Source organism: Rhizophagus irregularis, chromosome 4, assembly GCF_026210795.1.
Source record: "Rhizophagus irregularis chromosome 4, complete sequence".
NCBI lineage: Eukaryota > Fungi > Glomeromycota > Glomeromycetes > Glomerales > Glomeraceae > Rhizophagus > Rhizophagus irregularis.
The window spans coordinates 5,107,183-5,123,928 of record NC_089432.1 but is presented as its reverse complement, the minus strand read 5'-3'; the positions used below and the strand labels follow the sequence as shown (position 1 = coordinate 5,123,928).

Genomic DNA, 16,746 nt, shown 5'->3' with positions numbered 1-16,746 from the left:
ATGATTTTACCAATTTCAAATACAGTACATAAAATAACATTTAATATAGAAATTATAATGATATTAATTTTAAAATACTGATTTGCCATTGAAATTTATCCATAAATTAATTTAACATAGTTATAAAATAACATTTCAAAATGTCGGTATAGTACACTACATTTATAATATAAATGATTTAATAAATAGATTGATTACAGATTAAAATAAAATTACATGAATTACTTGGTTTTCATTAATTCTTCTAGGTATTTTTGAGCACGTTCATATCCTTGTTCTGCAGATTTTTTATACCAATAAATTGCTTTATCTATATCCTTTTCAACACCTTCTCCAATTTTATAACAATAACCAAGATTAGACATGCCCAATACATTCCCATTGTTTGCAGCTTTTTCATACCAATAAATAGCAAGTTTTGGTTCTTTATTTATGCCATGACCATTGCTATAACAACTCCCAGTATACAACTGTCCTATTGCACAATCTTTATTAGCTACTTTTTCATAATATTTAAAAGCTAATGGATAGTTTTGTGAAGTTCCACGTCCACAATAATAACAAAAACCAACAAAATATTGTGCCAATGTATGATCTTGTTCAGAAGCATTAATAAATAAATCAAAAGCCATCATTTTATTTTCACTTGTTTCAATTCCATAAAGATTAAAAAATCCAAGTAAAAAAATTGAATTTGAATTATAATTTTGATTATTAAATAGCCAATTATAAATTTCTTGTGGATTAATATTTTGATTATTAAAATAATCAATAACTTTCTGTCTTAACTTATCATTATTTCTCTTATTATTCAGCACTTCTAAAATAAATTCTGTAATATTATTGACTATTACACTTAAATCATTTTCAGGTAAAATATTTTGGCTAATAATTTGATTACTTGTTGATGTCATAGTTCCCATTATTTCTTTTGTATTCATTTTATTGAATTCTTGAATAACCTGAGATAATTCTCCATGTGATGATTCTTCAATACTATTTAAAACTATATTTTTATTTGTAAATGATTGATCAGTTTTCTCATCAATATTTTCGGTTTTTTGATTAATTATACCATCTAATCTTTCAACAACTTCTTGAATAGATGGCCGATTATCTGGGTTGTCATCCCAACATTCTAAAAAAAAATCCAAATTTTCAATTATAATACTATTTTTAAAAATAAATAAAAAAGTGTTAACTTACCAGTATAAAGCTTAACATATTCAATGGGAGTATCAGGAACAGTAGTTTCTCTATGACCTTGCACAATTTGGAAGGCTAAACTACAATCATACGACTCTCCTTCTACATAAAAAGGTGGCTTACCATTTGATATCTCCCATAAAAGTACGCCTACACTGTATACGTCACTCTTCTTGTTTAAAGAATATGATCTATTGCTGAATTTTTTTGGATCCATATAAGGAACTATACCAAATAAATCTTTTTTCTTTTTAGTTGACGCTTCGATTCTCTTTGACAATCCGAAATCCGCCAATTTAATAGTATTTTGATTGACTAATACATTATTAGAATGCTATAATAAAAGAAATAAAATATAAATTGTTATAGTAAAAATAATATAATTTATATGATTATTATTTCATCAATAAATTTGATAAATTACCAAATCACGATGTATTATGTCTTCATCATGCAAGCATGATACGGCACTAGCCAATTGGTAAGCAAGATTAAGTTTAACTTCCCATGTAAGTTTCTCAAAATTTTCTTTCAAATACTTGCTAAGCGAACCACCATCAGCGTACTCCATCACTAAAAGATATTTCTTAATGTTGTTACTTTGATTCTCTAAAAAAAAGATAAATTTTAAATTTATTGTAATATAATAACATACATTATTTTTCTAAAAAAAAAAACATTTTATTTATTACCTTGATCTGAAATAGTAACTCCATGAAAGCTAATAACGTTATTATGGAAAGTAACTTCACGTTGAAGCTCAATCTAAATAAATTATACATAAAATAAATTTTTAAATCAGAAATAATATATAAATAAGTTTATAATATGCATATTTTATATTCACCTCATGAACAAGTTCCTTAATAGCATCCTCTTCAATATTAAGAAGAGATTTTAACGCAAAATATTGATATGAATTTTTCCATTTCGCACGATAAACCTTTCCGAAACCACCAGTGCCAATTTCTTGAATATGTTTAAAATATTTATACTCGTAATGCTTAATATGCTTTTTAGCAATAGCTTCATCAATCCATTTAACCCATTCGTTCATTTCAGACATTTTGAATATGTATATAATATTGTTATGGAAAAGTTATATTTATCCGAGTACGAAAAGAAGAGGAAAAAGTTTTTATTTAATTTAGGTATACAATTACACAAATTACGCAAATTAAACAAATTACACACATGTGCATGCAGGTCGATTATTTAGACAAAAAATCTGACTTAAATCACGTGTACTGAATTAGTGAGGTAATCATTCGCTGATCAGTTGAAATTTTTACTTACAACATTTTATCTTTCGGATTTTAAAGAAAAAAAAATAATCACTTTTAGTGTCTCAATATGATTCCATAGCACCTTAACGTTTAGATTATACATAAAAGGTTATACTAGCTTAATACTTTACTTATTCCATGGAATTACTTCCTGTTTACCTGGAAAATCAATCATTTTTAGAAAATTAAAATTAAAATTACAAGTTTGGAATTTCCTTTAGATCTCCAAAAACGCACTTTTTCATAAAAAAAAGAAAAAAAATTATAATAAAAAAATAATTGGTCAATATGAAAGCTAGCAGTATTATGATTAATTTAGACATTAACTTAGAAATAATTCCACCAGTCTAAAAAAACTACAACCTATAGACAAAAAAAATATGTCCATACATGCGGCGGATGTTACCTCTAGAGAAAATAAAGTAAATTAAGCGAGTAAGATGACTAATATTAGGCAAAGTAAGAAAAGCCGAGGATCTGGGAAGTAAAAGACAAATATGATAAAGGCAAGGAACCCTATTAAACATTAGAAGACCATGCGTCTGATTATATTGTCAGACATGAACTGATCAATGATCGATTTTTTTTTAGTGAAAATCTTAAGTTACTTATAGTGTAAATTTCGTTGACGTATTTGTGCAAATAAATAGTTTAAAATAAAGGATTAAATTTTACTGGTCAATTTTGAAAATACTGGTAAATCAAATAAACACAATAATATACTAAGTATTGTAATTATAATTACTTTGCTGAATCTTTTGATTTTCATAAAATACGTTAAACATATCACTAATATATTCTAATTTCCAAATTACTAATGATTTAACAAATATTTTTGTAATATAAATAACATATCAGATATTTAATTTTATATACTGAAATAAACTACTAATAAAATATATATATTATTGATATATGCAAAAAATATAGCAAAATTGTTTCATTTTGTATGTATTTCAGTATTTCTTAATTCATATATTTTGCAATTCTTAGTATTTGAAATGTATATAAATTTGGTCACGTGGAATTTTATGGTTTATTGCAATAAATTTCGGCTAAAGTTTATTTTGAAACCTTGGAAAAAAAACTCTTTCCCCTTTTTTTACATTTTGTTAATTTTCCGCAGTAATTTTTGCGCTAGTTAGTTTTTTTCAGTTTTGATTTGAAACGCTAAAGGGGAAGAGGCCCAAGAGGGCGCCTCTGGTTGAATACGAGGTTTTTAGTTAGTATTTTACCCACACCCAAGGGAATATGACTTCTTCAAATTCTATAGTAATAGACTGGTCTTCATCTTCATCAACACACGCGTTTATTCGTATAGATGACCCTTCATTTTCACAAGATAGTTCTCCTTATTCAACTACAGACATTGATTCTCAAGTTTCTCCATATAATAATAATGATGGTTATCCATTAAAAGATTTTTCTTCTATATCTCCCATTTCTTCAACAACGACTCCACCTAATGTCGATAATTCTTTTCTCATTTCTTTTAAAAAATTTCACGTGACCAGAATACACAAAGCCGGTTATAACAAGATTTACGAATTTAGACATTCAAAAAGTTTCTTTTTTGAGATTGTTGATCACCATTTGGACACCAATCAACTTCATTTACAGATACACACAAATGATTATCTCATGTCAACTACCCCTATTAAGTATCATTCCACAAGCGCACTACCGAACGCCAAATATCAAATTAGCAAAGGTCTTCAGCATTTTTTTTCCTCACAAAAAGTTATTCCACGTCGTATTGTTATGCCAGTTCTTGTATGCTTATAAAAATAAGCGTATGGGTGTATGGTAAGCAGAAGGATTATGAATAAAATAAATATTAAATAATGTTAATGAACGCAAAGTGAAATAAACTATATGAAATTATTAGTAAATGTATCACTGTCGATCGATTTACGAAGGTTACACAATAAAATAAAATGAAATTTCAGTCAAATGTGAATACGGTATTGCACACACGGGCATATACACTCAGACGCAAATACTGACTCACAAATATAACAAACTATAAAATAAACAATGAGATAATTTATTTAATAAATGCTTTTTATTAAAATATAACAGAATTATCTATTATTACATTGATTTAGAACGCATGTATTTATAACAATAAATTCTATGCTAATCATGTTAAGAATATTAAATAAATGCTATATATTTAACAAATGTAATATGTTAAATATGTGTTATATATTTAATATGTTGCATATGTTTAACATGTTAAACATATTAAACATTCGTAACATTTGCAACATTCGTAACATTCGTAACATTCGTAACATGATCGCCGGTCATGTGATTATTCGATTAACACCACTCCCTCCCAGATTTTCAATCCCGTTGAAAATTTCGATGGATTTAAAGACCAAATCCTTATATTCTGCCGTACTGAGCTTCCGGATCATAGTGGGGGTTGTATGGGTTGTTCTCATAATCTGTTCAACTCCGGAGACCTCAAATATATAATAAGTTCGGATAGCAATCGTCCGGAAATGTATAGATAATTGTTGTAGAAATTGACCGCGTCTTGTATTATCCCGAATTTCTACTTCCAGAAAATGTCCTAAATAGTAGACATTTGCTAGCATTAATATTCGGTCATCAATGCGCTTGGACCTTTCTATGGCAGCATTGATTAAATCAAATTTTTCTTCCAAGCCTGCGGTAATCGTATAAGGTGGCGGATATGCCACAATTTCGGTTGGTTGTAATTGTCGCAAATCTTCCAAGATTCTTTGATAAGCATTTATTTTGGCCATTTTTTTTTTAAATTAAACAATATATAAATATAATAATAAACAATAAACAATAAACAAAAATAATAATAATAATAAATAAACAAACAAAAAAAAATAATAAATAAACTATATATATATATATATAAAAATAAAAAAAATTTTTTTTTTTTTTTTTTAGCATACATTAAATGCATGCATTCATTATATCATCAATCATGCATTCATGCATGATAGTCTATATGCGTTGGTGATACAATTTCAACCGTTCCGAATTCACCGGAACTTTTAAAATCTTTCCTTCAATTGTGCGCAACTTATATGCGCCATTTCCTAATATTTCATGCACATAATAGGGGCCTTTCCATCTTTCTTGGAATTTTTGCTTGCCTCTTAGTTGACTTTGGTATAGCAACACAAGGTCTCCGATTTTAAAATGCACTTCGGAAAGACCTGCATCATGTTGCTCTTTCTGCCTTTGTTGCGCCTTGCATATATTATCTTGTGTTTCAAGGCGATCAACTATCACCTTTCCAGTAAGGGTGTGAATTTGATTAAAGAGATCATCCTGGAAATTTTCCCCAGCGCATTTACTTTGCGCAGTGGAAACAGCGAATTCTATTGGAAGCACAGCATCACGGCCATACATCAAGTAGAAAGGTTCATGCCGTGTGGTGCTATGGCTTTTCGTCCTGTATGCAAATAAAACAGATGATAGGTACAAATCCCAATCGTCTTTATTTGTATTGGCATATTTGGCAAGGGCTTCACATAACGTTCGGTTGAAGCGCTCTACCTAGAGCTCCGAATGGGTCAGGTCAGGTCAGGTTAATTGATAAACCTGACCTGAAATTTTTTTTCAGGTCAGGTCAGGTCAGGTTATATCAGGTTGTCTGTTTGACCTGACCTGACCTGAAACCTGAAAAATTTTTATTAAAGTATTGAAAAAAAACGGTACAAACCTTTTTTTTTTTAATATAATATTATGAAAAAAAACGTTTTTGCAACGTTTTTTATTAAAATATTGAAAAAAAATATTGCAAAACGTTTTTTTTAATATAACATTATGAAAAAAATGTTTTCACAATGCTATTATTGAAATATCAAAAAAAAAAACGTTACAAAACATTTTTTTAATATAATATTATGAAAAAACGTTTTCGCAATGTTTTTTCTTGAAATATTGCGATTCAACATTTTTATATTAAAATCATATAAAAAAGTGAATCCCAATACTGCAATTCACTTTTTTATATTGATTTTGTATAAAAAAAGTGAGTTGCAGTATTGCAATTCACATTTTTATATTAATTCTATATAAAAAAGTGAATCGCAATACCGCAACTCACTTTTTTTATATAGAATCTATATAAAAAAGTGAATCGCAATACTGCAACTCACTATTATTATATAAAATCAATATAAAAAAGTGAATCGCAATACTGCAACTCACTTTTATTATATAGTAGAATCAATAGTTTCAGGTCAACAGGTCAGGTCAATCTTCATACCTGACCTGAATTTTTTTTAAAAATCTCATACCTGACCTGAATTTCAGGTCAGGTCAGGTCAGGTTACCTGAATTTGGCTGACCTGTTCAGAGCTCTAGCTCTACCAACCCGTTAGTCTGCGGGTGATACGCCGTAGACAATTTATGCTTAACTCCAAGGTTTTCGCATAAGGAGTTTAGCATTTCGTTTACAAAATGCGTCCCACGGTCGGTTAATAGCTCTTTTGGGCATCCATGGCGGCATATAATATCTTCGTAGAAAAACGAGACAACTGATGATGCCTTAGCGTTGGGAATTGCGCGGGCTTCCGGCCATTTGGTCAGGTATTCGGTTGCAACGACAATATACATGTTGCCATTTTTCGTCTTAGGCAACGGTCCGACAATATCCATTCCTAGTCTATCGAATGGTTGTCCGACCTTTATCGGATGGAGAGGTTCATTGCGGCGATTTTTGCCCCTTCGTTGGCATTCATCACAGGTTCGCACATATCGGCGAACGTCATTGAACATTTGCGGCCAGTAGTATCAAATTTTTATCCTTCGATACATTTCATCTATTGAAAAGTGGCCTGCTAATGGATCTGAGTGCATATGATATAGAATATCCTCTATTTCATTTTCTTTTGCAACTCGTATCGGTCTATTGGGGTTAACTTTATTCTTTTTATAAAGTTGATCATTCAAGATAATAAAATATCTTGATTTTCGTTTAATAGAAGCATGTTGCTGCGTATCGAGGTGTGTTGGCATTGAGTGTGTCATCAAAAAGTGTATGAGTGAGAAGTAGGTGTTTAAATCCATGTTGAGTCAAAAATATGGGTAATCCAATAAATCGGCGTCGTATATATGCAAATCGGGTGGTTAATAGAGTTTTTCAACGAAGATGCGTTAAGTTCTTATTCGGCTTAATGTATCGACGTTGGAGTGAAGTTTTCTGGGGCAGTTTATTATCTCAAGTTCATAGCCATTCAAAGTCATTAACCATCGTTTGAGTTTGCCAACAGGATTCGATAAATTCATTAAATATCGTAACGCAGCGTGGTCCGTAATCACCGTAAATTTCTGACCATGCAGATATTGGTGAAAGTGTCTCACTGACCAAATTACCGCAAGACACTCGAGTTCTGTTATACTATAGTTTCGTTCATGCTTGTTTAAAGTGTGACTTGCGTATGCTATAACGCATTCGCGTTTGTCTTCGTCTTTCTGGGATAGAATTGCACCTAAAGCGAAGGTAGATGCGTCTGTATAAAGAATAAATGGCTTCTCGAAATTTGGGTAAGCCAATATAGGAGGCGTCATCAAACATGTTTTAAGCTTCTCAAAAGCATCATGTTGTTCGTCACTCCATATATACGGGGTGTTTTTCTTTAAAAGTCTATTCAAGGGTTCGGCTATCGATGAAAACCCTTTGACAAATTTACGATAATAAGACGCTAGAGCGATAAATCCTCGCAACTGCATCAAGTCTCTTGGTATGGGAAATTCCCTAATGGTTTTTAATTTTTCAGGGTCGGTTTGTATGCCCTTCCAGCTTACAACGTGTCCTAGAAACGGGATTTCATCCTTAAAAAAGAAACATTTTTCTGGACTCAGCTTCAGTCCGGCTAATTTTAATCGAAGAAAAACCTGTTCCAAATGTTGTAGGTGTTCTTCGAACGTCTTGGAGCCCACGTTAATATCGTCTATGTACACCACAACATATTGCCACAATATGTCCCATAATACTGTATCCATCAAGCGCTGGAAGGTGGCGGGAGCATTACATAGGCCGAATGGCATAACCGTAAACTCGTAGGTTCCGAAACGGGTGATAAACGTCGATTTTTCCCTGTCTTTCGGACTAAGTTTGACCTGCCAAAACCCGCTGGCAAGATCAAGGGAGGAAAACCATTGACATCCGGATAACGTTTCCAGCATGTCATCGATTCTCGGCAAGGGATATCAGTCTCGTTTCGTTACTTGATTTAACTTCTGATAATCCACGCAAAGACGTTTCTTGCCGTTTTTTTTTCCACCACTACAACTGGTGAAGTCCATTGACTTTTTGATGGAGTTATTAAACCGGCGTTCAATAATCGTTGTATTTCTTCTTTTATGAACAGCTGGTTTTGATAAGATGTTCAGTAGAATCTTTGTCCAACCGGGGTAGCTTCTCCGGTATTGATTTTATGTGTAACTACCGATGTTCTTCTGAAGTCATTAGGATCCCAGGCAAACAGATCCTGATATCGTTCCATAAAATCATCGAATTTCCGATGTTATTCTTCGTCCAATTTTCTGGTATAAAATTTTCCTTTTTCAATTTCTTCATACTGGTAGTAATATTCATTACTGACGAAATTTCCTTCTTTTAATTCTTCTTCGATTTCTTGCACCTTTTCCTGAGTAATATATCCGGCGTTACAGAATAGCTGCTCTTGTGTCTCCTCGTCGTCACTTTCATATTCTTCTTCCGATTCTTCTACGGCTTCTTCATCAACTTCCTTTTCGGATTCATCCTCAACCTCTTCTTCGGCTTCTATATTCGGTATCTCGATGCTAGTTATGTGGTGGGGCATTTCTCTACATTCGGTGGTCACTTCTAAAACCTGATCTTTCCACTTGATGGTCATCCGATTGTTGTTATAGTCCAGAACGGCCTTGGTCTTACGCAGCCAATCATTTCTGACTATAGCAGAATATGAATTAGCATCGGTAACAATGGCATCCACCGGAATGATGCATTCATGTATCTTCAACGGTATGTCAGTTACAGCGCCCAATGGTCGTCGACGCTCTCCATTTACATTCACCATAATAGTTTTTGAGGCTTTCGTTATTTCCATATCTAAATCTTTCAATAATGATAAGGAAATAATACTTCCAGCCGATCCAGAATCAACGATCAGCGGGAATCTTATGTGTTTAATCGAGGCTTCACAATATAATGCCGAAGTTCGATCATCATTCGGTCCGGCGGTATTAGCCACCTGCATGAGATTTTCAACTTCAGAAACATTTCCATTATTCAGAATTTCATCATCTTTCTTAACCAGTTTTTTATCTTGTTCTTCAGTTTTTGTCCTAACAACCGGTTTTCTTAGCTGTTTGGCCACTGTTAAGCTGAACTTTGGGTTCATTGCCAGCAACTGGCCATTCGTAATATCGGCCTTTTGATCAAAGAACTGCTGCGGCGTATATGGTTCTATCATTTTGTAAATTGGGGCTACTGCGGCAGACTTCTTTTTGACCACCTTCTTAGGTTCGACTTTCTTTACTCCAGTTGACCTTATTGGTTGTTTAGATTTACCAGAGCTTTGTATGGTTCGTACTATTATCTCTTCTTCCGGAGGTTTATCCTTTACGGTTCCAATAGTCAGATCAAGTCTAGATTTACTTCGGGTAGTTCTTGTAGCGGGATATGTTTCCAATAGCGTCAAATTCGAGGGAATTGTTGTCTGGCGTGTACGCTCACCCTCCTGAGGTACGCCTCCTAGTTTAAATGCTGGTCTTCGGTACTTTCTTGCGATACCAATTGGGCCAGCAATTGTTGTATCTGCGCAAGTTGGTCATTTGTATTTGTTGGTTGTGGGGTATTATTATTTCTCGGAATATTATTGGGACGTCCAGCAACATTATTTCTATTCGGACAAGTCCTAGATATATGTCCCGGTTCTCCACATGAATAACATACGACCTGATTCGGTCTACCTTGTGTTGTTTGGACCGTTTGCTGGTTGGCATTTCGGAAACTATTATTATTCCGATAGCCTCTATATCCATTACCTATCGACTGCACTTGTTTAGATAAATCCTGGATGGCCTTAAGTAAATCGCCGGTATGGTCAGTAGTTGTCATCGGCGTAAATTTATTGAGGTATGCGCTGACAGCGCCTTGATCCTTATGCGTTAACTCATACGCTTTAGCTCTATCCACCGCGCCATTCCATGTTTGTTCATTGTGAGGCTTAACGGTGACATATAGGTCAGGCAATAGACCGTTTACAAATTTCCAAGCCTTGATTGCTTCGAGATAGGCGAAAGCATTCGTCTCTACCCTTCGGTATAGTTCTTGTAAGGCGGCGGCGTAGGTATTTACATCCTTGCCAGGTTGTTGTCGCCTTTGTTTTAGTTCTGTGGTCCAGATTTTGACTAGGGTTTGAGTCCTAAAAGCCGCTGGGAAATTCTGGATAAAATCGGTATTGTTATTATTGCCGGTCCACACGGTGATCTTATTAGGGTTATTGTTTGGTAACGCCTGATTAGCATTCCACCATGTAGAAGCAGCGCCCTTAAGATAGGCCGGCACTACTTCCAATTTACGGCCATTTGCTATACCATTAGCATTGCAAGCTCTAGTAAAATCCTCGAACCATGCGACCGGGTCCTGATTGCTTCCATAGAATGATGGCAGTTCAGCCACCTTTCCTCCTCGTCTTGGCGGGTTGGCAATGGCCTGTGTATTCCCGACCAAAGCATTGTTGGTATTCGGCAATACCTGGGTTAATGCTGTGATTGCCGCTCGTAATTGCTGAAAGTCCTGCTGGTTAGGTTGGGCCATATTAATTACCAGTGGAATTACTGGAGCTGGGTTATTCGGTGTGTTGTAAATAGGTGGTAGTGGAATATGTAAATGGGGAATTTCTTCCTCAGAATTCTCTGATGTTGTATCACTTAAAGCTTCAGGTTCTGGTGAGGTAGTAGTCTCACTGACTTGATAAAGGACTTCGTTAGGATCCTGCTAAAAACTGTTGGTTAGATTATAGGCGTTAATAAGATCATGACGCAAAAGGGTATAATCTATTGGTTCTATATCAGTGTATCGGATACTGAACAATAGGTTATGTATGGCGTTGTCAATATCCGCGTTAGTGATTGAATAAGCAACCTCTTCAAAGTATTGTTGAGTGTATCGGGTATATTCTATAACTGGATAATTAGAAGAAATCCAATCCAAAAAGTGTTGAAAAGTGGGGTTAAGGGGATCTCAGATGGGTAACAATTATTACACGATAGATCACGATGATAAGTGGTTATGTTATTTAGCCCTAATTGTCTATGTATAGCGTCGTGTATATCATTGCGATTGAAATGGTTTTAGAACATAAAAGGGGACTAAAATAATGGGAAATCGGGATTCTGGCAGAAGGCACCAATTTGTTATGCCAGTTCTTGTATGCTTATAAAAATAAGCGTATGGGTGTATGGTAAGCAGAAGGATTATGAATAAAATAAATATTAAATAATGTTAATGAACGCAAAGTGAAATAAACTATATGAAATTATTAGTAAATGTATCACTGTCGATCGATTTACGAAGGTTACACAATAAAATAAAATGAAATTTCAGTCAAATGCGAATACGGTATTGCACACGGGCATATACACTCAGACGCAAATACTGACTCACAAATATAACAAACTATAAAATAAACAATGAGATACATCAGGAAGTTACGAAAAAAATGTACATTACATATACATTTATGCAAATCATGTACATTGCAATATTCATTCTTTTTAATGTACAAGTAATATTTAACATTAATGAACATCATCAATGAAATTTTTATCATGATGTGCAGCATTTAATAATAAATATTCAATGTACATATCTTTGCTATAATAAAAATATAATTACTAACTAGTAAATTTCAGTTAGTATTGATCGGTATCATGTGATCAGTTTGCCGATCGATCTTTTTTTTGATAAAAAAAAGTCTAATAAAAAACTTTAAACTTTTTTTTTCCCTTTCTTTCACTTCCCTTCGTCCCCTTGTCCTTTCGTCCTTCTCCTATATCCTTCCCTTTCCTTTCGTCCTTCACTTCCCTTTCGTTCTCTTCTTTTTCTCACACCTGTAAGTTTCGTTACTTTTTTTTAATTTATTTTTTTTTTATTTTTTTTTTAATTTTATCTTTTTTTTTCGTTTCTTTTCATTATTTTATTTTTTGTAGGACGTTTACTAGGGGGACGCCGGCTTGAATACTATGAAACCGGACTTTAAGGTAGTAAGAAACTGAAAAGGGGAAGATTTTTTGTTATTTTTAATTTAAGAAACGAACTAACGTTTCTCTTTATTATTTTATTTTTTGTAGGACGTTTACTAGGGGGACGCTGGCTTGAATACTATGAAACCAGACTTTAAGGTAGTAAGAAACTGGAAAGTGGAAGATTTTTTGTTATTTTTAATTTAAGAAACGATCTAACGTTTCTTTTTCATTGTTTTTTTTTTGTAGGACGCCAGCTTGTTCACGAAACCAGACTTTAAGGTAAAAAACTGGGAAAGGGGGATGGTGGAAGGGGATTTCGCAAAGAGGAACCAAGATTCGTAAGAATCTTGGTTTTTTTTTATTTTTTTTATTATTATGAAACGGTTTACTAACCGTTCCTTTCTTTTTTTTATAGGTTCGGTGTCTCGAAAGGGCTTCCGAAGAATGGAAAATGGAGAACTAAGGTTCGTAAGTATTATATTCAGTTACGAATCTTAGATTTATTTCTTTAATACTATGGACGGTTCTAACCGTTCTTTTTATTTTATTTTTTATAAGTTCTGTCAGGTGATCTTCCGAAGAACGGAAAACAAAAAACTAAAGTTCGTAAGCATTATATTACGAACCTTAGATTTATTTTTTTAATACTATGAACGGTTCTAACTGTTCTTTTTATTTTATTTTTTATAGGTTCCATCGGGTGGTCTTCTGAAGAACGGAAAATGGAGAACTAAGGTTCGTAAGTATTATATTACGAACCTTAGATTTATTTTTTTTAATACTATGAATGGTTCTAACCGTTCTTTTTATTTTATTTTTAGGTTTTGGGTTTCTCGGGTGTCTTCTGAAAAATGGAAAAAACCAAAATTCGTAAGTACGAATCTTTGGTTTATTTTTATTTATTTTATTATTATGAACGGTTTCTAACCGTTCTTTTCTTTGATTTTTAGGTTTTGGGTGGGCTTCTGAAGAACAGAAAACCCAAAGATTCGTAAGGACAATACGAATCTTTAATTTTTTTAATTTTTTTTGTTATTTCTAATTCTTTTTCTTCTTTTAGATCTTGGGTGGGTTTCTGAAGAACGGAAAAAGAAGACGAATCTTAACGGATTGGTAAGTTTCGAAGATTTCAATTCACTTCGAAACTTGGATTTTTTTATTTTTCTTTTAGAAACGTAAACTAACGTTTTTTGTTTGCTTTTTTTTTGTAGGATCTGGGATCACTCAGTTATATGGAATTTCGAAGGTATATACAGTACCTTCAAATTTTTATTTTTTCTAACGAAACGTTTTTACTAACGGTTTCATTTTTTTTTCTTTTGTAGGTCCAAGACGCGACTGGATCCTATTTCGAAGGTATATATATCCCTTCGAATTTTACTTTTTTTTATTTTTAACGAAAAGTTTTATTAACATTTTCATTTTTTTCTTTATAGGTTTATTTTGGAAATCAATTTTTATCTAGTATTTAACATATTATATAGATTTAAAATAGCCATAGATATTATATTAATTAGTTAATAATACATTTGTATAGTATAATGATAGTATAATAATAAATAACGCATGTATTTTAATATCATTAATAAATGTGTTAATTAATCGTAATGTACAGGTGATGAACATCTTTAATTTGGCGATGAACATCAAATGTTGTGACATCAGTAGTACATTGCAGGGTCCGATGTTCAGCGTTTCTTTATGATGTACATCAAGTGACCGATGTACATTTGATGAATATTTTTCCCGTGACTTCCTGATGTAATTTATTTAATAAATGCTTTTTATTAAAATATAACAGAATTATCTATTATTACATTGATTTAGAACGCATGTATTTATAACAATAAATTCTATGCTAATCATGTTAAGAATATTAAATAAATGCTATATATTTAACAAATGTAATATGTTAAATATGTGTTATATATTTAATATGTTGCATATGTTTAACATGTTAAACATATTAAACATTCGTAACATTTGCAACATTCGTAACATTCGTAACATTCGTAACATGATCACTGGTCATGTGATTATTCGATTAACAGTATTCAAAAAAAATATTTTGATATGATACGCCAAAAGTTATTAGATAGAATCACGTTTATCAAGTCACGTGAGAGTAAAATCAACAATAAGAATACAACAATGAAAACTTTTTTTAATTTCTCGTACAAAAGATATAGATTTCATTTTGGTATCTTTATCCCTTGTGACCATATGATTGAGACAAAAGGCTTATCTATTCTACCTCGACCTTGTGAGGTTCCTTGTCCTATAGTAATGTTTAATAAGAGATATGGATGTGGCTTACATTTTTTTCACAAATACCCAGCTGCAATAGCTTTTGTACGAAACGAACATGGTGATTTTACATGTAGTAATCAACATCAAAATAAACAGTTCCACGCTAATTTGACATTTGACCGATGGATAAAAAAAGAATCAAAATCGATATTCTCCTCAAGAACGGGCATCTCTTATAACTCAAAATATGTTGTTTGCAATTCAAATCGTAAACTCAGACCTGGACGTACTCACATTTATCACAAACTTATGAATAACTTCCAACTAACTCCAAGTCCTAATCTGAGGACAGCTAAAAAGCAGCAAATTAGATTCGAACGCTCTTGTCATCGTATCTTATCACAAGAAGTTACTAAACCAGGAGCTGTTTCCAGTACATCAACGAAACTGGCCACGGCTAAAAAAGGACGATTCCTTTTCTTACCATCTCAAAAATTTACGACTCCTCTCAAACACTTACGTTATAAGAAAACTGTTGATATTCCCAAACAAAAGGATTATAATTTTACTATTCCTCATTATTTTGGTACTAATACGAATACGACCAGCCGACCAAAGGCTACAAGTAATTTTTCCATTGCCACAGCTACGACTTCAGCTTCAGTTCTTAACAATGAAATATTATATACGGTCGCTCCTTATAATCCTACTCCGGACATGTTTATTCCTCTCAAATATCGAGATATAATACCACCTGATCCTATTTATGATCATTTTGGTTCATTTATTGCCCTGGCTTTAGGGAATGGTTTACTTATATGTATCAATTGGATTTAGATACCCATGATGAACGCCTTAGAAAAGCAGATGATGCTAAATTTACCGCTAGAATTGATGAACTTACTGTTGAAGGTGAAGCTTCTAGAGTTCGTTATCAACAGCATCTAGAAGAACGTTCAAAGGAAATAACCGATCTTATAATACAAGAAGATATTAGAATTCATGATTTAGCCTTATACCATGGCACTAGTTCTAAAAACGTTAAATATTGACAACGTCAAGTGTCTGATTTAATGAGGTGGAGCGATGTTTATCATGTTAATATGAAAAATTCTCAACCTATTACCCCTTCCAAGAAAAAGAAAAGCAAAAAGAAGAAACTCTTACAATCGGAAATAGATTCTTTTTTTATTAACTACCCTGGCGTATTAGCTCCTCTTAGTTTAAAGTGTATTACCACACGATCAGTATTCTTTTATAAGGATAATACACTCCCTACCGAGTCATCCACGTCCGATGACACCAAAGAAATTGAATACCGTCCTTCGAAACATAATGATCGCAACTTTGATAATAACTCGAGTTCTTATGGCATACGTAAACGCTCTCGCCTAGATACTCCTTTAGCTCTTGATTCTGAGCAGGCAGGATCGTCTAAATAATTTTATTAATGTTCTCATATCTGAATTCATAGATTAGTATTTCATTATTTTGGAATCATTTTTATATATAGACGTTGTCTATTTCTTATTTTTTTTTATCTTTTTAAACTTACAATGATAGTATATACAATAAGAATAGTGTTTACCATTCCACCTATGACAGTATTTACAGGTGGTGGCTTAGGCCAAAAGAAAAATACGGATCAACTAACTTTTCTTTTTTTTTAGATTAGCTTTTTGATTGTTCCCATTTGATTTTTTAGCGTAGTCCTACTTTATCAAATAGTACAGATCGAAGAGTGGGGTCCCGTAGGGGATGACGA

At 32.7% G+C, this 16,746-nt stretch overlaps 3 protein-coding genes across 3 annotated transcripts; 2 read left to right on the top strand and 1 right to left on the bottom strand.

Moving 5' to 3' along the window:
- Positions 1-221: 221 nt before the first annotated feature.
- On the bottom strand, positions 222-2,272 carry OCT59_024412 (uncharacterized protein; the record flags this gene model as incomplete). The annotated part of the gene is made up of 5 exons (XM_066135417.1): positions 222-1,138; positions 1,207-1,540; positions 1,631-1,815; positions 1,899-1,971; positions 2,054-2,272. 5 exons carry the CDS (start codon positions 2,270-2,272, stop codon positions 222-224), a joined length of 1,728 nt encoding a protein of 575 aa, XP_065991442.1.
- A 12,682-nt stretch (positions 2,273-14,954) lies between these two features.
- On the top strand, positions 14,955-16,033 carry OCT59_024411 (uncharacterized protein; the record flags this gene model as incomplete). The annotated part of the gene is made up of 2 exons (XM_066135416.1): positions 14,955-15,759; positions 15,819-16,033. The coding sequence occupies 2 exons, from the start codon at positions 14,955-14,957 to the stop codon at positions 16,031-16,033; spliced, it is 1,020 nt and encodes a 339-aa protein (XP_065991441.1).
- Positions 16,034-16,054: 21 nt separating this feature from the next.
- On the top strand, positions 16,055-16,423 carry OCT59_024410 (uncharacterized protein; the record flags this gene model as incomplete). The annotated part of the gene is made up of 1 exon (XM_066135415.1): positions 16,055-16,423. The coding sequence occupies one exon, from the start codon at positions 16,055-16,057 to the stop codon at positions 16,421-16,423; it is 369 nt and encodes a 122-aa protein (XP_065991440.1).
- Positions 16,424-16,746: the final 323 nt, after the last annotated feature.